At 56.2% G+C, this 22,901-nt stretch overlaps 1 protein-coding gene across 2 annotated transcripts; it reads left to right on the forward strand.

Annotated features, from left to right (window-relative positions):
• Positions 1 to 1,139: 1,139 nt before the first annotated feature.
• On the forward strand, positions 1,140 to 22,855 carry Dazap1 (DAZ associated protein 1). 2 transcript variants are annotated; one of them, XM_051172877.1, is made up of 12 exons: positions 1,140 to 1,304; positions 8,723 to 8,763; positions 9,158 to 9,324; positions 9,513 to 9,578; positions 11,852 to 11,962; positions 12,485 to 12,533; positions 15,328 to 15,410; positions 17,398 to 17,551; positions 18,607 to 18,636; positions 18,785 to 18,925; positions 19,576 to 19,752; positions 21,997 to 22,855. In XM_051172877.1, exons 1-12 carry the CDS (start codon positions 1,276 to 1,278, stop codon positions 22,167 to 22,169), a joined length of 1,221 nt encoding a protein of 406 aa, XP_051028834.1. In that variant the 5' UTR covers positions 1,140 to 1,275; the 3' UTR covers positions 22,170 to 22,855. The 2 variants fall into 2 exon arrangements, with proteins under 2 accessions (XP_051028834.1, XP_051028835.1); XM_051172878.1 differs by having other exon boundaries at positions 11,855 to 11,962.
• The last annotated feature ends 46 nt before the right edge of the window (positions 22,856 to 22,901 follow it).

A 22,901-nucleotide genomic window follows, 5' to 3' on the forward strand; every position in this document is an offset into this window, starting at 1 on the left:
AGATCCACCTGTTTCTGCCTCTCAAATGCTGGGATCAAAGAAAGCCCTGAGCCACCACTGCCCAGCTGCGAGGCATTTCTTGCTTTTGTTTTGTTGTTGTTTTTGTTTGACAAGGACTCACATAGCTTAGGGTGGTTTCAAGCTCACTATGTAGGCAACCCGGATGACCTTGAATTCCTGGTCTTCCTCTCCGACCTCCTGAGAGCTGAGGTGACAGGTTTGCACTGCACTCCTGGTTTAAGTGGTGCTGTCGATGGAACCCAGGCCTTGCTCAGCGTGGACAGATGCTCTACAGACGGAGCCATTACTTCGTTTTATTTGTTTACTTATAGATTATGTTGATGCTGCTGCTGTTGTCTTTATATTCCTTTTTGAGACAGGGAACTTGCAATGAGAGAGAGAGAGAGAGAGAGAGAGAGAGAGAGAGAGAGAGAGAGAGAGAGAGAGAGAGAGAGAGAGAGAGAGAGAGAGAGGCCGATTGTCCTAATGAGAATACAGCCAGCAGACAATGGACGGTACTAAGAGTTTGGCTGTCCGTGGTAGTGGTACTGGGGGGACAGTGATGTTTTTTTCACAGGCAGTGAACTTGGTTAATTTTTTACTTTGACCCCAATCGGACCTTAACTGAATGACCTTGGACAGGTGAGTCAGCCTCTGTGACCCTCTGTATCGTTTCTGGGAAAAGAGAAAACCGAGAGGTGACCCAGTTCGGGGTTATGAACGTGAAGCCTGCATTATACACCGGTCTCTGAGAGGCGGCCATGGACTTTATCCCTAGCAGGCTCCCACGCAAGGCCGAGTTTCGCCGTGTGGGGAACGGGGAACCCGCATCTGCGCCTGCGCGCGCCATGCACGCTCCGCCGAGCCGGGTACCTCAAGCACACGCACGCACGCACGTGGCTGCCTCCCTCCGCGCGCCTTCCGAGGGCCAGATAATGCGGAGGACTACACTTCCCAGAAGGCTTAGACTCGACCGGGCGGAAGCGTGTGGCTCGGTTGACCCTGCCGCGCCGGCGCAGAGCCCTGCGTCCCTGCTCGTAAGCAGGCACGCACGCGCGGCGCGCCCCTAGCCCCGCCCCCGGAGGCCCCGTGCGGGAGCGCGCCCGGGCGTGCGCAGGGCGGCGGCGCGGCGGCGCGGGGACGCGCAGCGACCGTTGGCGCGGAGGGAGGAGGTTCAGCGCCGCCGCCGTTGCGCAGATCCGGGCCGCGGCCGCGGGGAGGGACGAGCGGTGACCTTCCGGAGGAGCGGGGCGCAGCGGGCCGGGACAGGGCGCCATGAACAGCGCGGGCGCCGACGAGATCGGGTGAGGCCATGGGGTAGGACCAGGCCGGGAGCCGGGGGAGGCCGGGGTGCCGGGCCGGCCTGGCCGCGACTTCAGAGAAGAGCCGGGGTTCCGGGGGGTCGCCCCAAAGACAGCCCATGGGTGACTGAAAGGACTCCAGGTAATACCTCACAGGTCAGAGAAGCCCTAAATGATAGTTCACGGGTCAGGGGTTTCCACAGGATAACTCACCGGACTGAGGGACCCTGAAATGAGTGATCAGGGTGTTGACGACCCCCAAGTGGATCCCTGGAGTCAGAAAGGCACTATAAGATAATTACGGGTGCTGAGAGACCCCCCCACAGGAGACCCTAGGTGGCAGGGACTCTCCAAGGATGGACCAGGGCTCTTAGGAACCCCAAATACTAGACTGGTGAAACTGAGGGATCTCCTAAAAATATATTCTAGATCAAAGAGACCCCATAGGACAACTTTGGGGAGTGAGGGATCCTAAAAGATAGATCACAGATCATGGAGACCTCATAAAATAGACTAAGGATGTTGAGAGACCCTAAAGAATACATAAAAGGTCAGTGATTAAACACCCCCCCCCATAAATTAGGTTGTGGGTGCTGAGGATCCCCAAAGTTAGATTACAGCTCAGAGAGACTGTGTGGGATAGCTCAGGGATGTGAGGGGTATTCAAAAGTGTATCTAGGGTGCTGGGGTTATACACATAGTACTGCCGGGATGAAGAGGGCTACAGAGAACAGTCAGGGGTGTTGGAGGCTTGCTAAGTAGAGCTGGGGGCCAAGGGGTCTCCAGATGATAATGCTGGAGGTCGAGGGGTTCCAGGCCTAGGGAGACCATCAAGTGGTACTTGAGGAGACTGAGAGACGCCGAAGGATGGATCAGGTGTTAGAGGGACCCTCTAAGTGGAGCCTGAGTATCAAAGAGATCCTCTCATAAAATTCAGGGGGGCTGGGGGGCCACCAAAGAATAGATTAGGAGTTAGGGATACCTTAAAGATAGCTCAGGGTGCTTGGGGACCTTACCTGGGAGCTAGGGCTCAAGGGGACCTCAAAAGATAGCAGGGGTTAAATGGATGAGGGAAGTCAGGGACCCTAAAGCATAATTTAGGGTACTGAGAGACCCTCCCAAAGGGTGGGTTAGGGTGTAGGGGACCCCCTAAGTTGAGCTATGGGGACAGGGAGATACCAAAGGATAGTTCAGAGGGCTGAGGGAACCGCAGAAGAGAGCCTTGGCTCTATGAGAGACCATAAGCCATAATTGCAGTTCAGGAAATAAAGGAACCCCAGAAAGGGAAGCTCAGGAGCTGGGGCGATCTACAGGCGAGTAAAGGAGGCTAGCGGACCTCCGACAGGAGTCACAGCCCTGAGAAGAGCCTGGTGGATGCTTGGGACTACAAAGGATAACTGAGGAGCTAGGGAGAGCTGAAGGGCTCATGTAGGGGGCTGGGAGGACACCAAATGGGAACTCAGGGGTCAGGGACAACCCAAAAGATAGTTGGCCAAACTAGGGGACACCAAAATGGAGACCCCCAAGTCAGGGAGGCCCAGAAAGTAAGGAGTCAAAGAGCTCTTTTTTGTTTTTGTTTTTTGTAAATTATTTTTGTTGTTATTTGTTCATAGAATAAATGAGAGGCTAGGAAGACTCCAAATGCGAGCTCAGGGGTCATGGAGACACCAGAAGACAGCGCCATGAGCGTGAGGTTCAAGTGGGTAGAGAAGGACCCCAAATGATAGCTTGGGGGACTAGGGGACTCCAAAGAACAGGCTAAAGTGTAGGGAGACCCCAAAGCGAAGCCTAGGGATGGCTTAGGGGGCCTAAGGCTATAAAGACCCCTAAGGGTAGCCCAGGACCCTAAAGGGATTCTTCAGTGGGTTAGGGAAACCACAAGAGGTGACAATAAACAGTAGTTAAGGGGGCAGAGAAACCTGAAAGAGGAACCCAGAAGCCAGGAAGACACCCCCACCCCATCCCTAAAAGTGTACCTCAGGCCAGGGCACCCAGAACAAGAGCTCTGTGCTGGGGGAGTATGAGAGGAGCTTGAGGCCTGGGGGGCCTTAAATAGTAGCCTGGTGGTATGGAGACTCTCACACAGGAACCTGGGGTCAGGGAAACCCGAGCAATAGCTCAAAATACGGGGGCTCTGCACAGAATGCTAGGAAACCCAGAAACAAGACTGGAGGATTGTGGGGATCACCAGAGGGAGGCATTTAGAGATGTGGAACCGTGTGCGAGAATTGGGGAGATCACAAAGGAGCTGAGGACTGGGGCCCCAGGTGGGGACTTTGGTCTCTGTGATACAAACCAGTGCTTGGGGGGTCCAGACGAACTTGGAAATCGAGAGGGACCTAGTCCAGGAGCCTGAGGTCCCCTGGGACCCCGAGTGAGGCAATGGTTCTCCCAGAAGGCCCTGCTGCTTTGTAAATTTTCTGGTCTGGGGGGCTCTGAGCGGCATCCTGAGGCTCCCCCTGCAGGCGCAGGTACTTGACAGGCTGTTGCACATGGCCAGGCAAGTTGGGGGTTCATTTTCCTACCCACAACTTGTACCACCTGAGCTGAGGACGGTGAAGTGCTCATGTATTCTGGGGTGCCCCAGTTCCTCAGTCTCCCCCCTGCGTCTTGGTTCCTAGGCAGGTTTCTCTGCCTCTGAAGGAAGGGTCTGGTGGCTGACTGGCACACTTCCTGGGAGTAATGGGTGAGCTGCCTAATAGTGTCCTCAGTGTTGGGTGTGCCCGGCACAGAGGACCTGGCTCTGGTGGGCAGCGTGTTTGCTCATGAGGTGAGCACGGGGTTCACTGTCTGTGGGTCTGCCCCAAGATCAGAGCACTTTGCTCTAAGGAAGGAGGCTGCTAACTTGGACCTCAACCATGACCTTGAGGACGTTGCTGGTGCCTGTGCAGGTGGTGGGTCTGCAGCATGCCCTGCTTGAAGGCATGGGGTCTGGAGGGCCACTGTGGGCCTGGGGCGGCAGGTCCATCTGTGACATCGTGGACCTCCAGGACATCTAGTGAGGTGGCAGCCCCCGCTGTGCCCCCACAGCCTCACAGACCCACTGGGTACTGGGAACATGTGCCTAGACTGGGACTCTGCGCTGTGAGTCCCCAGGAAGCTACCCAAAGGGCAAAGTTTGTGGTTTATTTTGGTTTGGGTTTTGAGGCGGGTTTCTCTGTTGTTCTGGAGTGTTCCATGTAGACCAGACCACCCTTGAATCTACAGAGTTCCACCTACCTCTCCCTGTGTGTGGATTAAAGGGGTGCCATATCACACCCGGCTTTTATATACAAAGGAGTTTTAATTTAATTTATTACTTATCTATTTACTCTTTTTTTTTTTTTTTTTTTTTCCAGACAGGGTTTCTCTGTAACCTTGGCTGTCCTATGCTCGCTCTGTAGACCAGGCTGGCCTCCAACTCACAGTGATCCACCTGCCTCTGCCTCCCGAGTGCTGGGATTAAAGGTGTGCGCCACTACTGCCAGGCAAATTCTTTTTGTTTTTAGTACTGGGACTAAACCCTAAGGCTGCCAGTCATAGAGTCTCCAAGTACAGCAGTTGGTTACTGAGAAAGCTGGCAGCTGTGCCCTGCCAGTGGGCCGTCTAAGGTCCTGGTTAGAGCTCCTTGCTCCTGGGCCTGTCTTAGATGCATGATGCCAGTCTCTTCAGTTTCCTGTGTAGCCTTGTGTTCAGTGAGCTGCTTAGCCAAGGCAGGTGGCCAGCTGTGGCTCATCTGGTGGGACCTCCACACTCCTGGTGCGTGCATTGCCTGGGGCCCAGGTCATGGCAGGAGGCACCCCTTCTCAAACCCACTGCTGGCCAGAGCCTGTGATGTGACTGTCATTGATGTGAGCAGTGGAAGGCAGCAGAGAAGCCATCCTTGCGTCACCTCAGTCTTGTGCTAGGTTTTTTTTTTTCTCCCCTAAGACAGAGCCCTGGATGGTCAAACTTGTTATGTAGACCAGGAGAACTCCCCCTCTTGTCTCCTGAGTTCTGAGGTTGAAGGTGTGCACCACCACGCCTGGGCCTGTTTATCTTAGTGTGTATATGTATATGTTGTTTGCTTGTTCGTTTTTCAAGATGGAGTTTCTCTGTGTAGCCTTGGCTGCCCTGGGACTCACTCTGTAAACCAGGCTGGCCTCGAACTCACAGAGATCGACCTGCATCTGCCTCCCAAGTGCTGGGATTAAAGGTTCGCACCACCATGCCCAGCCTGTGTTTCTTTTAAAATTGTGTATGTGTGTTCAAGTGCTCATGCGCCATGGAGAGGTCAGGGGACAACTGGCAGGAGTTAGGTCTGCGCCTGAGTGTGGTTTTCTGTGTTCTGCTGTTAGGTCAGCCAGGGTGGAGGTTCATGTGTGGCCCTGCTTGCTGGAGCTGTCACGGTGGCCTGGTGTCAGGTAGGAGGGCTCAGGCCCATGTTGAGCAGAGACTTGGGTGGCCCAGGCCACTCTGCCCTCCGGCTCCCGCAGTGACAGACAGACTTGTGGGGCAGGGTGGTGGGGACAGTTCATCTGACAGCTGGTATGCTGACCGCTGTCAGTCTCACCTGGAGACCGAAAGGCAAGTCAGTACAGCAGGCATCCTAGAGGCAAGGACTTACAGGGAGGCCTGGGCTCTCTGCTGGCCTGGGTGAGGGGCAAGCGCACAGTGTGTATCGTGTGGATGCTGTGCATCTCAGATTGCGGAGAGTGCTTTCTTGCCATGCCACTGGCAAAAGGTGAAGAGCAGTGACAGGCCTGTGAGGGAGGGGCCAAGTCCATTCCTCATGTTGTGTCCCACCTGGAGGCCCACTGCTCAGTGTCCCTGCCCTAGGAACCGTGTGCCTGGCTCTGAGCCTCGGAGGACCGCAGCCCTCAGCCACAGAGTTGTGCTGCAGCAGCTGCAGCTGCTCCCTCTGAGACAGCTTGTTGGAGGGCACGGAGGAGGCAGGAACGGGGGGGGGGGCGTGATGGGGGGGGCTTGCAGCTATCTTGGAGTACTTAGTCAAGATAAATGTCTCCTCGGCACTGGTGGTGCTTCTTGGGGTGGTTTTCTGTTGTGGGGGGTGTGCTGGTGTGTATGGTGCTGAGCTAGGGTCCAGAAGAGCCTGGCGTGAGCAGCGTTTGGGAGTGCTCAGCTGTCACTTCATTTGTAAGCGTGGCCGGGCTGCCTTTGGCCAGGGCCTTTGCTCCCTGGCCGCAGTCCAGGGCTGCAGATACTGTGCTGTGGGTGCCTGCTGTGGGCCTGCGTGTGGGTTTGAGCTGGCTCCCCAAGGGCTCTGGAGGATCTATCCCTCTCTAGAGACAGTGAGTCTCAGGGTCACAGGCACGAGTGGCCTTGGGGAAGGGAAGAGCAGGCACACGGGACAGGAGACCATGGCAGAGCATGTGTGTCTGTGACACTACTGTTTGTACCACCATGGTAGGAATTGGAGGGGCCATGTGACAGGGGCATGTGCACCTAGGGCCAGCAGTGGAGTTAGTAGAGATTCGGCCTCTTGAGTCACACCCTCATGTCCCCGTGTCTGTGGGGCTCTTGGGCTTCTGCACCCTGTGTCCTTGTAGAGCCATTCTAGGCATAGGCAGCAGGACTACCAGGCTCATCCCGCAGCGGCTGGGATCGGCCCTGAGCTGTGCATCACCGTGCACTGCAGGAAGCCTGCCTCTGAGGCCTAGAGGGAAGTGATGGCTGCAGGATGTAGGGTACAGGCTGCCCAACCGTGGAGGGGTGCCTATAAAGTGAGGAGTCCACCAGCTCCCTCTGGAGCCGTCTTGATCCCTGTTGTTACCCACAGCCTGTCCCTTCTCTAGGCCTGGGTCTTAGAAGCAGGCTGGGGGCTGCGTCTGGCCAGCAGGCCCTCCCAAGGCTCTGGCTTTCATTTCTCCTGACTTGATTGGATACTTGCCCCTACCCCAGGCTTAGAGCTCAGCCACAAAGGAAGTAGACTCTGCATACTAGAGCCTTCCAGAGCCTTTGTGAGCATGGGCCTGTCTCGCCTGCTGCACTCTTCTGAGCCAGACGTAAGGCCCTGTCAACAGGCGGTCCTCAGAGCCAGGGTGAGCAGCCTCAGGGAGCTCCCTGGGAGCTGCACAGTGGCATGACGCTTCAGACATGGTCCAAAACGATAGCTGCACCAACACGTGGTCCCTCGTGGCACTGCACACTGTGGGTGTGCTCTGCTTCCTGAAGCCAGAAAGAGAGAGGGCACCTTGTCCCCCACTCCTAGGTGCCATCTGCATGCCAGCTATGCTGGTGACCTAACTGGCTTTCCTTTTCTTTGTGTTTTCTTTGTAAAAAGGCTTGTGTGGCCTCAGCGCCTCATCCTCCTTGCAGCTCCTTAGTGCTGGGTTTCCGTCCCTGCGCTGCCACACCTGGCTCTCTCCCAGTGCTTATGTCTGACTGCACCTGGCCGAGAGCCTGGACCCATCTGACCGGTTCCTCTTCCTGTGCCCTGTGGCCTCCTGCTGCCAGCAGCTGGTGTTGTCACAGAGCTAAGCTTGCTGTGTTTTGGTTTCAATGGGCATCACCCTGCCTTCCCCAGGCTGTGGCTTTATTTTAATGAGGCCGGGGCCCCAGGCCACCTGCCCTCGGCTGGATCCTTTGCACAGATTTGGCTCTAGGAGTCCAGTGGACTGGCAGCCTTACCCTTAGCCCTGTCCAGCAGATCAGGCAGGGCACCTCTTCCACAAGCAGGAAGAGAGGGACTTGTGTGATCACCCAGCTTGTCCATGGCTTGGGCCACCTGAGGGCGCTCCTGGCTTGAAGCTCCTGGCTCGCATCCGGGGTCCTGGCAGTGATGTGCCGACTTGCACAGGGTCTTCTGGTTTCTAGCCTGGCTCATGGGTGGCAGACAGCATGGCAGGGGTTGGGGCACGGGTTTCCTGCAAGGTGGGCAGGTTCCTTATGTCTGGAGCTAGATGGTGGTGCTGGCTTTGGGGACCCTTCTTGCTTAGGGACTTGCCCCAAGTATACTCCCTGCCTAGGGTTGGCAGCTATGGGGCAGCCTCTCTCTGTCTCATGCCTCAGAGCTGGGGAGGGATTGAATGACTGCTGAGGCCCTGGTGCTTCAGGTGACACAGTCAGTGCCACTGCTGAGGCCCACGGGACATTTGATACAGCTGCTCCTCTTTACTCTGCCTGCTGCTGGTCTTAGAGACTGTGCTGTACAGATCTGGGCCCTAGGCACAGTGGGTGACTGCCCAGGCTTTGTCCCCCACTGTTGTCCAGCACTTTCATGGGGCCATGTCCTGGCTGTGGTCCTGATCTACTTGGCTGAGGCCCTTGGGCTTGGGCGCAGCTTCCCGCTGGATGGTGAGTCCTGCAGAGGCAGGGTGGCAGGCACGGTGGCAGCAAGGTCTCTTATCTCTTTTCTGCCATAATATGGAAACTCTGTGGACCTGGTGTGGGTGCAACGCCCTGAAAGGGGTCAGCTGACCTTGTGCCTCTTCTCCTTGCAGGAAGCTCTTCGTGGGCGGCCTGGACTGGAGCACCACTCAAGGTAGGAGCTGTGGTGTCCCAGCCATGGATACGCTTGGCTTTGGAGCCTGTGGGCCTAGCCCTGTGTCCTTGCAGAGCTCGCTCTGAAGTCAGCATGCCTGAGTGGTGGTGCTGTGCTTCTCCAGGCTTGCTCTCCTGTTCCCTGTGGTAGTCTAACCTTCCAGCATGAGGCAGGGTGGCTGGCCATGTGAGCTCTCTGTGACCATCCCCTCGGACCCTGTGCCCTCTTCCCAGCAGTTAGCTGCCAAGTGGCTTGGGTACTGCAAAGGCATGATTTGTGTGTGTGTGTTTGTGTGTGTGTGTGTGTGTGTGTGTGTGTGTGTGTGTGTGTGCGCGCGTGCCAAGGCTATGCCTAAGCTAGGGTCGTGTGTGCTTTTGTTCCTGTGTCCGAGCAGAGACTCTGCGCAGCTACTTTTCCCAGTATGGTGAGGTTGTGGATTGTGTCATCATGAAAGACAAGACCACCAACCAGTCTCGTGGCTTCGGATTTGTCAAGTTTAAAGACCCCAATTGTGTGGGGACAGTGCTGGCCAGCAGACCACACACCCTGGATGGCCGGAATGTAAGTGCCTTCAGGCTCCTCCTGATCTCTGCCCACAGGTCTGAATTAGTTGGCTGTAGGGTTCAAACTACTGAAGATGGGGTGTGTTAGAGGGTGGAGCCTTGAGGCAACAAGCTCTAGGGTGTGATTGGTGTTGCGACAGGGGCCACAGCTTCTTGCTCACAGCTCTGCCTTGACATTTCCCACAGATTGACCCGAAGCCATGCACACCTCGGGGGATGCAGCCAGAGCGAACACGGCCCAAGGAAGGCTGGGTAAGGCTGGGCTAGGCTGGTGCTTCTGTCATGCCAGAGGGTGCCTACCACTATCCCACCTGCCCACTGGTGCAAAGGGACTGGGACTCTAGCGGATGCTGGAGCTGTGGGAAGCCGGGCGCCTTCAGCTTGGGCTGGGTGCAGATTCTTACTGTTCGACTTGGAGCCCTGTTAGCAGAGCACCCGGAGCCAAGCCCTGTCTAGCTGTGCTCATGGTGAGTGGGGCCAGATGTGATCCTCACTCCGCTCTGCACCTCAGCATTCTCTGCCCAGCAGCCAGCTGTGCCTTTGTTTCTACATGGGCAGAGGTGGCTGCGTGAGGAGTCGTCTGTGCCTGCACACTCTGAGTGGCCCTAGGCCCCTGCAAGCAGCTCATTTAGTTGATGAGATGGTCTCAGCCTCTCAAGTGCTGGAACTTCAGGTGTTAGCTGTGATTCCCCAATTACTTTCCAAATTTATTTGTTTTTGTTTTTGTTTTCCAAGACAGGGTTTCTCTGTGTAGCCTTGGCTGTCCTAGACTTGCTTTGTAGACCAGGCTGACCTCGAACTCACAGCGATCCATCTGCCTCTGCCTCCCAAGTGCTGGGATTACAGGTGTGTGCCAGCATTGCCTGGCTTATTTGTGTTTTTTAAATGTGTGAGCATTTTCTTTGCATGTTTGTCTGTGCACTGCTTGAGGACCTGATGTCCTCCTCCAGCTGGAGTTGTGACAGTCGTGAGTCACCATGTGGATGCTCAGAATCAAACCCGGGTCCTCTGGAAGAGCATCCAGTGTTCTTAGCTGCTGAGCTGTCTCTCCAGCCCTCTCCTATTCACACGTTCCTCTGACAGCCCCAGGGAGCTTGTGGTTGATAGCCTTACCCCTTTTTCTTTTAGGAAAGCCATTTTCCAGAAAAGCTTTACAGCCTAGCACAGCACTGTGCATGCTGCCTTAGAGCTGTTGACACAGCCCTCAGCAGGGGTGCCCTTGCTATAAACACCATGGCACCGGCTGGCTTTCGCTTCTGGGGTTCGGCCCTAGAGGTCACTCTCTGTGACCTCTCAGAGTGGGCCGGTCTGGTAAGCCCACTGTCACAGCACAGTGCTGTGCTCCCCTGCAGTCCAGGCTTACTGTGTAAGCCACGCTGGCCTGGAACCCAGGATCTTCCTGCCTCAGTCTCTGAATGCTGAGCTCACAGGCCTGTGCAACCTCAGCCCGCTCAGAAGTGCAGTCTCAACCCAGAGTCGTTAGGACCATGGGCATCGTGCAGCCCTCACAGGGGGCAGAGCCTTAGAGCAGCCGCGGGGCAGGTGAGGCAAGGCTTAGGGCCTCCTTGGCTGCTGTGCTGCCCAAGCCTTTCCAGGTCTGCTGTGTCCCCAGGTTCTCGCTGCCGGTTGGCATTCCTGAGACTGCCTGTGTGGCTTTCCTGAGCTTGCCAAAATGTCTGTCTGCACTGGGCACGGAGGTGGTTCTGCACGTGTAGGATGTGGGGGGCTCAGGTTTGTCCCAGCCACTGAGGAATAAAAGTCAGTGCAGAAGGCTGTGCTCACACCACAGGGCGGCCCTGGCGGGCCTGCAGCTCCCAGCCCCTCCTGCTCCCAACACTGAGGCTGCTGCTGCTGCTGGTTGTTACTGTTCTTTTTATTATTATTCCATTTACTCGTTTGGTGTCTGTGACATGGATGTCATCGTGTATGTGATCAAAAGACAGCTTGAGGTTGGTTCTCCTCCTAAGATGTGTGTCTGAGGGCTCAAATCCTGAAGGCTCCTTGTTTGAGGCAGGCTCTCAGGGGAGCTGTGCAGTGACCCTGAGTGGTCGGCCGTAGGCCACACTTTACCTGTCCTGCTCACAGACCTTTCGATCTTGGGGGCCACAGCACAGTGTGGCACCCGGCTCCTAGTGTCCCCAGAGTAGTGAGTGGTGCAGTTTCAGGGTGTGTCTTGCTTTAGCTGACTAGGAAGCTCTGTAAGTTGGGGTGGTGGGTGGGAACAGGAGGCGCACACCTTTAATCCTAGCACTTGAGTTTAAGGTCAGCCTTGGCCTAGATATCGAGTTTTAGGTGGAGAGACCTCGCCTCCAAAGACAAAACAACAAGGAAAAGCCACACAAGGGGCAGAGCAGGTGGTTTGCATCTGCTGTCCCAAGGCAGCAGGACTGCTGTGAGTTGAAGGCCAGCCTGGGCTACATGACGAGACTGTCTGGGAGAGAATTAGAGTGCCACAGAGAGGGTCGCGTGGCAGCCAGCCTGGGGCATGGTCCCTCAGAAGTCACTGACCCCCTCCTCCTTGGCAGCAGAAAGGACCCAGGAGCGACAGCAGCAAATCCAACAAGATCTTTGTGGGGGGCATTCCTCACAACTGCGGCGAGACGGAGCTCAGGGAGTACTTCAAGAAGTTCGGAGTGGTGAGCTTTGTGCCGTCCCTGACCAAATCCCCCGCCGAGCCCTTGCACCTGCTGCTCCCATCCGTGTCGCCTGGCTACTGGGGAGGCAGCTGGCCCTTGTTAGACCTGAGCCCTGTGGCAGCAGCTGGCCTCCTGGCACTGAGCTGTTTGGGCTGTCCCACTCGCCATCTCCCAGAGGCTGGAACTCCTGGGTGTGGCCCTTTGCTCACTGTAGGGTTTGAGCAGCTGGATGGGGCAAACAAGACAGCACGGGCCTGAATTGCTAGGCATCGAGCTGGGGTGTGATGAGACATGGCGGCATCCTGGAGACTGTAGGGCGGTGTGTGTCCATCAGGCAGGGTGGAGCATGGGCCAGAGGAAGAGTGCCGGCGCCTCCCAGACCTCATCCCTCCTGGGACATAGAGGCAGAACTGCTGTTGGTCTGCCTTAGCAAGCCTCTCATTGGCTGGTGCCCTGGGAGCTCCTGGAACGGGCTGAGTGGGTCTGTGGCACAAACCCTCCTCATTGACCCTTTGTCCACAGGTCACCGAGGTGGTCATGATCTATGATGCAGAGAAGCAGCGGCCTCGAGGTAAGGGTTGAACCTGTTCACCCTGACCCATGTCCTCCCCTCAGATGGCAAACTATCTCACCCTAGACAGGCCAGGTCGGACGCTGCACAGCCAATGAATGCCATTGGGCCACGTGCCCAGACACAGTCTCTGTGCTTACCAGTCACGTCACACACTGCTCTCACCTCCCCGCTGGACATTTTGGCCACTATACATGATCATCAACACAGCCTCTTGTTTTTAAAGGTCTTCCAAAGCACAGGTTCCCTCCTTTCTATTCCAGCTGCCGCAGGCCGCGGGCCGCTGTGTGGCCACCTGCATCCCCCAGCAGCCTGCTCTCCTTCCATGCTGGTCGGGCAGCGCGTGACATCTGTGCTCTCCAGACCTCCTCTTTTTGTTTGTCACCCATATTTTTGGTTCAGCATCTGTTTTGGGCCAGAGTGCTTCACACTTCAGAACCCTCATCTTACACGGCCCTCACTACCCTCACACTGTATGTCCTTGAGCCCACACAGCCTTCATCCACATGTCCCGTCAGTGAAGGTGCCGCTCTGGTGCCCGTGGGCGCCACCACTCAGGAGCATAGTTTGCCATTTGAGCCTCCTCCACTCGTCTAGGACGCACTGCTCACTCGTGTGGTTTAGCTGTTAAGTCTTAGTCTTAATTTACGGTAGACATACATGCTTAATGACGTACGTAGTGTCATAGAATACGGTACCGTTAAGTAAGCTGTCTCCTCTCTCTGTGATTGTCTGTGATTAACGATGTCTCTCTAGATCTCTCTCCAGGTGCTAAGTTAAGTCACACAGGTACAGGCCCGCCCGCAGTCAGAGGACGGAGCGGCTTTGCTCCCGTGGGGTGTAAACGAAGTTTCAGTGTGTTTATCCCGCTGCTGCCTCTGACACAGCGTTGTAGACAGCCTGCCCCGGCTCCTCCCCCACGACCCACGGCCTCTTGCACTGTGCCTGGACCCAGCCAGCCCGGTGGCTTCAGACACTCCCGCCGTTTGAAAGAATGTCAACTTTTCACATGTCTTCATTACTATGTTGTGTTCCAAATGCCGCCTCTGACTTTGCGAAGCCTCGGTGTGCAGGACTCTGAGGGCAGCTCCTAGGTCCTCCTGCCCACGGCTGGCACAGCTGCCGCCACCGCCGCCCTCCTGCCACCTGGCCTGGCTAGACCCAGCTAGTGTTGCTGACCCTTGCTGGAGCTGGGTCAAGGACTTTGGGGCTGGCGTGTGGGCCTGTATCCCCCGGGGGCTTGGAAGTGTCCCAGTGGGTGGCAGATAGCAGGGGTGGGGTCAGCAAGGTCCCCTCCAGCACCTCCTGTCTTCTTGGCTTTGCTGACTCCTCGAGGGTCTTGGTGGGTCTCAGCATCCCTTCTCCCTCCTGCTCTGTGTCTGCTGACTTGAGAAAGCAGGCCATCTTGGTCCCTGAGCACCCTGTCTGCAGTCTCCCTTACTATCCTCTGTCCTCTGTCCATGGTCTCGTCTCTTCAGCCTCAGCTCCTCTAGACATGACCTTTGCCCTTCCATCTAGCTTCTCTCCTGCCCTGCCACCATCTGCATAGGACAGCAGGGACCCGAGCCCCGCCTGGTCCCCCCACCTCACCCCTGGTCCCTTTCTTCTGCCCCCATCTCTCTCTTGTCATGTCCTCTTAGGGTTACTTCCCTGGTTGAGCCCCAATACCCCGACTCATCAGCTCGTGGTCCTGTCCCCAGGCCACTCCTTCCCAGCTTCCCCGTCACAGTGTACAGGGGACCATTGTCACATCCTCTGTCTCTGTTGTAAAGATCTCTTGGAACCCTTCTGGGTGCTTCTGTCTTGAGCCCTCCTTCACCCTTTGCTCCCCTGAGGTCTCTGGGCCTGAGCGCTGTAGGAGACATTAGCATCCAGTGTGGCCTCGGTAGAGGTCAAAGAAGCCCAGTCCCTCCTGCCCCTAGTTGGGTGGCCGCGCTTGTCCCAGACCAACCAAACTTCGTTTATACTGCCACTTTCTTGTGTTTGGGAAATGCTAAATTTTTTTTCCTTTGAAATTTTTTTCCCCTTTTTTTCTTTTTTCTTTTTCTTTTTCTTTTTTTTTCTTTTTTTCTTTTTCTTTTTTTCTTTTTTCTTTTTTTTAATGACACCATGCCTCTTGCTGTTGCTGCTGACAGCAGAATTTGACCTGCTGGAACCCGTTGTGGCCTGTATCTTTGTGTATTACCTGTATTTACTATAGCATATGTGCATAGAGGAGTAGGACTGTTAGCCATAGGACTCCGTGGGCTTAGCCAACAGTGTTGGGTAAGCCTGGCGAGGCACGATAGAACTGCACTTGGTACCGCCTAGAACAGCGGGGGCTGCTGTCAGCACTAGCTGCGAAACAAATTGCAAACCCTGGGGGAGAAGCTGTGTTTCAGAAAAGCCAGAGCACACCCGACACCCCACACCCCACACTCCATACCCCACAGCCTCCAGTCACCCCATGTCCCACACACCCCACCTCCCACACACCCCACCGCCTCCAGTCACCCCACCTCCCACACATCCCACCGCCTCCAGTCACCCCACCTCCCACACACCCCACTGCCTCCGGTCACCCCACTTCCCACACACCCCACTGCCTCCAGTCACCCCACTTCCCCATGGCCACACGCAGCCCTGAGAAGGCTGAGTGTCACCCAGTGCCCCCATCCTGAAGTGGGCTGTAGCCCCTTTGCACACAGGCTTTGTCTGAAACCCAGCTCGGCCCCGAGGCCGCCCTGATACTGTTCATCATCCTGTTTTGTGTCACACGCCCTGCTACCTTGATTCACTCTTCGTCGTTGGCTAGGTTTTGGATTTATTACTTTCGAGGACGAACAATCAGTGGACCAGGCTGTCAACATGCATTTTCACGACATCATGGGCAAAAAAGTGTGTAGTTGTAGTTTTATTTTACCTTAAGACCAAGCCAAGCCTTAGGCAATGAGGGGTTCACTGCACAGTGGGAGCACCCAGCAGGACATCCGTGGGGCACGGCCTCTGGACAAGGAGGACGGGGCAGAGGGTGGGGCCCTGGGCGGTGGGGGCCTTCAGTGAGACCCTAGTGTTGCCTCAGGCTTGGCTCCCATGACCACTCCTTCAGATGTGGCCCCGCCCCTTGTATAACAGTGACCTTAACGTGAGAGCAGGAGCCTCCCCAGCCGGAGGCCCAGCTCCAAACTGAGTGCACTGAAACATCCTGAAGGATTGGTGTCCTACGGTCACTTACTGTGGAACTCCGGGACCAGCCACATGCTCTGATAGCACTTAACCACGTGCAGTCAAGTGACCTTTGGTGTTCCATCTTCATACTGTGTTGCTGCAGAGTGGGCAGGGCAGGCCCAGGCCTCAGCTCTCCATGGCCGCATGCGCAGGGTTCCCATTTAGCCCTTCTCACGCCCACGCTGGCCACCTTAGCATGCATGCTGGCCCTGGCCCTGGCTGGGTGGGGCCCTAGCCTTGAGACTAGGTACACCTCCCAGCCCCCGCACTCCCGTGGCTGCCTGTGCTGGGCCCAAGTAAGGACAGGCATCTCATACTCGGGGACCGTGCAGCGGCCCAGGCCGTGGGTTTCAGGCTCTGTTCTAGGCAGACCCCAGTGAGATGGGGCAGCCGTTTTCTGACTGGAGCAGCCTCCGTGTAAGCCAGCATGCAGACCATAGGGCACAGTAGCTGCCAGCAGCTCAGAGGCTGCTGTCTGTGTGCACTGTCAAGGTCCCATCCCCAGGTCCACTCCCCTAGAGTCCCAGCCTGCCCTTTGCTGACCTTTACTGGTCACTGCAGCCCCTGGGGGACTCTTACATATCCAAGCTGAGCCTGCATGGTAACTAAACCCCAGACTGAGAGGCCGCAGCCCAAGTCCCCCAAGTCTTGGGTGCACAGACTGCTCTATAGGCAGGATGAAGCCCCCAGGAGCTGCAGACACTCGTTAACTCCGAGCTGAGCTCCTGCTTTCACACTGCCCGGGCTTTCAGCATCTGCTTCCCACCAGGTTCACCATCATGACAGCCCTTGGGCGCTGGGGGTCGGGCAGCAGTGGGGCTGTGCTTCTGCAGGGAGGTGGGAAGGCCTGAGTGCCTAGTTCCTCTCTCAGGGCCCTACTGGAACCTGTGTTCTGGGCCTAACCCTGCTGACACGGGTAGCCCAGGCAGGGACTGCTGAGCTGTCAGTGTGCCCTCGGCAGAGTGAGATTGTCCTTGCACCCCGGCCTGAGTAGGTCACGCACACCAGCTTCTGTTAGGGCCCTGTCTGCTGCCCCCTGTCCCTGCTGGGCCAGGGCTGGGCTGTTGCCAAACACAGTATGAAGGTTGCTTACTGATCCCGATGTCCATTTTATTGCATGTTTGTTGACCTTTCGTTAGCTGTGTTGTAAGGCTCACATCCATCCCCTGACATGCCTTTGAGTTAGCTGAGACTAAGCATTAGCCTGGGGAAGGTAAGTCTCTATTTCCCACTAGACATTCTAAATAACTGAGTCAAAGCCACCGTGTTTCTCAGGTATGCAGGGGGGCGGCTGGGCTCTTTGGGTGGGAGGAGACTGCCAGTCTAAGCAGGGTACCCTCGGTGCCCCACCTCAGCTGTCTCCGAGGGCTCTTGGCCTCCTGCTGCTTGCAGTGGTGGGGGTTCACAAGGCATCTTCCAGATGCATCTGTTGTACCTGAGAAACATTTTTTATACAAAGAAATTAAAGAGCAAACTTTTATTTTATTTTTTTTATTTTTTTATCTTTTTAAGAAAGAAACCTACTGGCCTAAGTAAGCTTATATTAAGTACTCACTTTAAGTCGTAAGGTGTTAAGTGTAGTCATAAGTCACCACGGGTGTCTGAAGGGCAGGGGCACCACCGCGGCTTCTCCCTAAAGTGCACTTGGTTTGTTTAGGTGGAGGTTAAACGGGCTGAACCTCGGGACAGCAAAAACCAAACACCAGGACAGCCGGGAGCCAGTCAGTGGGGCAGCCGTGTTGCGCCCAGTGCAGCCAACGGCTGGGCGGGCCAGCCCCCGCCCACATGGCAGCAAGGATATGGCCCACAAGGTAAGGATGGGTTCATTGAGGCACAGGCATGGCTCTGTCCCTGCCAGGGCGTCCTGAAGGCAGTAGCTGCCTCCCTGTTTCTCTGTGCTAGGCTCGCAGCACCCCATGAGCCAGGTTGCAGGAAGGCTTGAGGACCTCACAGGCATGTGGGCTCTTGAGCTGTCCTGTGAAGACCACGCGACGTCACTTTGGCTAAGTGTCACCGCCTCTGCCCAGTATCCCCCTGGCTGGCAGCAGTGAACACAGGCTGCTGAGGAGGCCCCAGTCTGCAGGTGGCCCTACCTGTTTTCTAGAGCTTTCCTATGTGACCTGAGTAGAGCATGAGGCTTGGTTTCCCTCTGTGCTGGAGGTGAGCTCAGGTCACAGGCTGAGTTGATGCTGAGTGCTAACACCGCAGCCACGTACGGGGACAAGTCCTCCCCTCCTGGAGACAGCCACACTGTGCTGCTAGGCTACCCTTGACCTTTCCAGGCCTCCTGCATCAGCTTCCAAGGGCCAGGCTGGCAGCCTGCACCACTGCACCACCCTCCACTGTCTGTACGAGCAGGGCAGACTCCTTGGCCACCCTGAATTCTCGCATGGTGGCTCTACTAAGTGTGCAGCGTCCCAGTGCCTAGCCAGCACAGTGCCTGTTGATGGGGGCATGGGGATGGGACACCTGCGTCTCAGAGCCTCCAGCTGCTTCAGCAAGGCCTGGGTCACTGTCCGAGTGCTGGATGCCAGAGCACCGTGTCAGTGTGCTGGGCCTTGGCGCAGCCCTTCTCGTGGTATTTCCTGTTGTTCTGACAGTCGCAACTTAAGAGTTTTGTCTGGGGGGCAAAAAAAAAAAGAGTTTTGTCTGGCTCACAGGCCGGCTTGGCAGAGCTGGGGCCGCAGTGGGCAGAGACGCGGCCTGTGCTGAGTAGCAGAGAGCTGTGGGCCTGCTGCTTAGCCCTGCTCTCCTTCCTGTTAGACCTCTTGAGAAACCTGGGCATATTCCCAGGGGTTTTTGGGCAACACCAAGAAAAGTCACTTTGACAGACTAATTGGCACCTTCTCTTCTGTTTTCTGTCTAGGAATGTGGGTGCCAGCAGGGCAGGCTATTGGTGAGTCAGGTGTTGTGGGGGGCGAAGTGTACACCACAGGCCTGCCACGCTGCGGGCACTGGGTTACCGCTGCTGGGGGAAGGCTGTGGTGTGAGCTGACCTGGGCTGTGCCGGGAAGCCTGCCCTCTTCACCCACTCTATGTTGCAGGTGGCTATGGCCCACCCCCTGCGGGCAGAGGAGCCCCGCCCCCGCCCCCACCCTTCACCTCCTACATTGTATCCACACCGCCTGGAGGCTTCCCACCACCGCAGGGCTTCCCACAGGGCTATGGAGCCCCACCACAGTTCAGTGAGTGCTACTCCAGTGGAACAGATCCACCATGTCACCTGCCATCCCATCCTGCTGAGCCCACAGTGACCATGCTCTGCACTCACCCCCCCCCCCCCCAGGGCTGACTGAGAGTGCATGGGAGGTTCTTGGATTCTTGGGGTGCTGCATGGAGGCTTGGACCAGTGATGTCTAGGGACCAGGCAGTTCATGTGTGGGAAAGAGCTGGCCCAGGACACCCTCTGTTAGTCCGGGTGGGCACATACTGATGGGGCCTGCAGCCTCCTGACCAAGGCAGGACAGTCGGCCTTGTTCTAGCTCACTTTGCCATCTTGCCTGGACCTCCCAGACACAGCCAGCTCAGGTGGTCCAAGCCATTGGCTGCTGTGGTCAGTGGTGGCTTTTCTCTTCTGGTCCTGGGGTGGAGGCCTCCTGGAGCTAGGCAGCCATCTAGTAAGTAGCTGCACCCCGGCCCTGGCGGTGGCTTCCAAGTTTGACCTAGAGTTGCTGGCCGAGTACACTACTGCCTGGTGCTCTGGTCGGGTGCTGTCCCAAGCAGCCGTCTGAGCGGTCTTCCTCGGGGTGTAGAATGTCCTTGCCAGACACTGTGACCCACCCTCAGTCGTGCCGCTGGCAGCAGCTACTCACACCTGACTCTCCTGTCCTTACAGGTTTTGGCTATGGGCCTCCGCCCCCACCCCCTGATCAGTTTGCCCCTCCAGGGGTCCCTCCTCCCCCTGCCACCCCAGGGGCTGCCCCGCTGGCCTTCCCGCCACCTCCGTCTCAGGCCGCCCCCGACATGAGCAAACCCCCAACAGCCCAGCCGGACTTCCCCTATGGTCAGTATGGTAAGTGGCTGTGGCCAGCTGCGCCCAGAATAAGCAGGAGCAGGAGAGGGCACCACACTGGATTCTGGGGTGCTGTCCCTGCCTTTGCATCTGTCTTCCGGGGAGTCCCTTTTGGTGCAGCCAGAGGCTAGTGCCAGCAGTCTCTGGTGTGTGTGCCGGCTGCCTGCGGGCTTCTGTCTGCTCTTGGCCCTGTGGAGCTGTCGGGGGAGTGGCCAGGTCTGCCACCCAGGCCTTGTCCTGGTGATCTGGGCTGCTGCAGAAGGCTGCTCCCACCCTGCCCCGGCTGGCTCCTCCCCTCGCCTCACCAGGCTCTGTACTGAGCACAGTAGTGGGCTTCTGCTGCCCTGGGTGGGAATCCACTCTCACACATGCTGGGCGTGTGTGTCCCTCAGAGGCACATCCTCGGCCTTGGTTTCTTTTTAAAGCTTTTTGCTGTGTGTGTGTGTGTGTGCGCGCGCGCGCCTACACACATACACATACTGGCATCCACAGACTTTTTCCTGTCATAGGTGTTGCCCCCCCACCCTCCTCTTCCAGCACCCTCCTTCCTTTTTTTTTTTTTTTTAGATTTATTTATTGTGTATACAGTGTTTTGCCTGCATGTACACCTGGAGGCCAGAAGAGGGCACCAGATCACATTATAAGTGATCGTAAGCCACCATGTGGGTGCTTGCTGTGCTGCTTTTTTTTTTTTTTTTTTTAATTGGTTTTCGAGACAGGGTCTCTCTGTGTAGCCTTGGCTGTCCTGCACTCGCTTTGTAGACCAGGCTGGCCTTGAACTCACAGAGATCCGTCTGCCTCTGCCTCCTGAGTGCTAGGATTAAAGGCGTGCACCACCACGCCCAGCTACAGCCAGTGCTCTTAACCTCTGCGCCATCTCTCCAGCCCCATTGGTTAGACTCTTACTCTCTGCTCACTCTGTAAGGCAAAATAAGTTCCTCTGCCTCAGCCTCCCAAATGGCTTTTTTGTTTGTCTTTTGTTTTGTTGTTTTTTTGTTGTTGTTTGTTTGTTTGTATGGTTTTTGAGACCCGGTTTTCTCTGTGTAGCCCTGGCTGTCCTAGACTCACTGTGTAGACCAGGCTGGGTGCGAACTCACAGCGATCCTCCTGCCTCTGCTTCCCAAGTGCTGGGATTACAAGCGTGTGCCACCACCACCCGGCCCTCCAAAGGGCTTTTTTAAATAAACAATGTATTTTTATTTTATGTGCAGTGTTTTGCCTACATGTATATCTGTGAGAGGCTGTCAGATTTTAGAGTTAGACGGTTGTGAGCTGCCAGGTGGGTGCTAAGAACTGAGCCCGGGTCCCTTGGACCAGCTGACGGTGCTTTTCTTCTCCAGCCCCAGGTTTGTTTTTGCTGTTGGTAACGAACTCACAGACAAATGCGGCCTCTGCCTCCCAGGAGCTGGGACTGACAGTGTGTACCTCCACACCTGGCTCCTGTTTTGTTTTATTATTTTAGAATGAAACTTCCTTCCTAAAAATTAGTTTACTTCATGTGTCCTTGGTGAGTTTTTGTGCACCACGTGCATGGAAGAGCCAGAAGAGGCATTGGAGCCTCTGACAAGTGCAGTTACTGGTGGCTGTGAGCTGCCACGTGGGGCCTGGGAAGCAAGCCACAGAGCCCTGTGAAGAAGCAGCCAGTGTTCTGCACAGCGGATTCACGTGTGCAGCCCTCCCCACGGCATTTCATACACGGGGACAGAGTGCTTGGATGGTGTTCACACAGCCTGCTCCCCTGACATGCTGTGTGAACACTGCAAAGCCCTGCTATTCTGTGTCCCGGGCTGTGTCTGCATGCCTGCCATAGCGCTCTGAGCTGCTCACCCTTGGGGAGTTGTTTGTCCTTGGCTTCAGGGTATGGGTGGGTGACATCTTCCCACTGCCCACTGCCCTGGGCAACAAGTGCCAGCCAACCACAAGCCCAAGCCAGTGGAGCCTAGGTCCTCACACCACTGCTCCGGCTGGGGAGTCTGCTGAGGTGGTTCTGCCTACTGGCCAGGCAGGCGGGAAGTGGTGTCATCTACCTGCCCTTCACGAGGCTTCTCCCCTGACGAGAGTGGCGGCATCTTGCTCAGGACACTGGGCTTAGCTGAAAGGGTTTTTGGGAAGTTGGACTGAGCACCCTGGAGCTCCCCAGTTCCAAGGCACCACAGACCCCAAGCCTGAACACCTGGCCTTCTGCTTGAGAAAAGCCAGGCAAGGGTGTTGTGACGCTGAGCTAAGCAGCCTCTCTCCCTGCAGGTTACGGGCAGGACCTGAGCGGCTTCGGCCAAGGCTTCTCCGACCCCAGCCAGCAGCCTCCCTCCTACGGAGGCCCCTCGGTGCCGGGCTCGGGGGGTCCCCCCGCTGGTGGCAGTGGCTTCGGACGTGGGCAAAACCACAACGTGCAGGGCTTCCATCCCTACCGGCGCTAGCCAGGGGTGGTGCCAGGGCAGGATTCGGGACTGGTGAACTCGTGACAATCACACACTCGGGACAAAACAAACGACCACTTGACCTGGGGGAGGGGGGACAGCGGAGGCCGCATCTGGACTGAGGTTTTAAATATATTTCTTTTCTCTGACCCATCAGCACAATAAAAACACGTCACTGGTTCAACAACAGGGTTTAAAAGACGCCTTCAGCTTTAATTCAGAATTTCAGGTTTCTTTTTTTTTTTCTTTGCTTTTTTTTTTTCTTTTGAGATTATTTTCCTGAGCCTTTTGTTTTACCGTATATTGTAAACTTTTATGTTAAAGAAAAATATACATTTACAAATTGTGAGATTTTTAAGAGAAATTTTCTACGATGTATACTGGCTTATTTTTTAATTTAAAGCAGGGTTTGGGTGCGGGATGCGGGGGCCCTGGCTCCTGCCGGCGCGGGCTGGGGCACGGGTGGAGACTACTGCGTGCGTTTGGTTTTTTTGTTCATTCCTTGCTTTGAGCGGCTCATGTGGCTGCAGGTGCCACAGGGCCCCAGGCCCAGGTGGCAGTGCTGAAGTCACAGGTGGCCTGGGCCCCACACAGGTGGCAAGCGAGGCCTTGCTGGGGGCCCCTCCGCAGGGCTCAGGTTCCCATTGGCCAGTCTGACCCGGTTTGAATAAAGCAGCGTGTTTGGATCAGAACCTGAGTGCTGTCTGCTGTCTGTAACCCCAGCCTGGTTCC

Source organism: Acomys russatus, chromosome 31 (assembly GCF_903995435.1).
Source record: "Acomys russatus chromosome 31, mAcoRus1.1, whole genome shotgun sequence".
Taxonomy (NCBI): Eukaryota; Metazoa; Chordata; class Mammalia; order Rodentia; family Muridae; genus Acomys; species Acomys russatus.

Bases quoted from the DNA above. Each gene is read 5' to 3' on its own strand.
- Dazap1 (XM_051172877.1), top strand. From the start codon at position 1,276: ATGAACAGCGCGGGCGCCGACGAGATCGG. The intron at 11,963-12,484 runs GTGAGCTTTGTG...CTTTGTCCACAG, and splicing joins ACTTCAAGAAGTTCGGAGTG to GTCACCGAGGTGGTCATGAT. The intron at 18,637-18,784 runs GTGAGTCAGGTG...TCTATGTTGCAG, and splicing joins GCCAGCAGGGCAGGCTATTG to GTGGCTATGGCCCACCCCCT.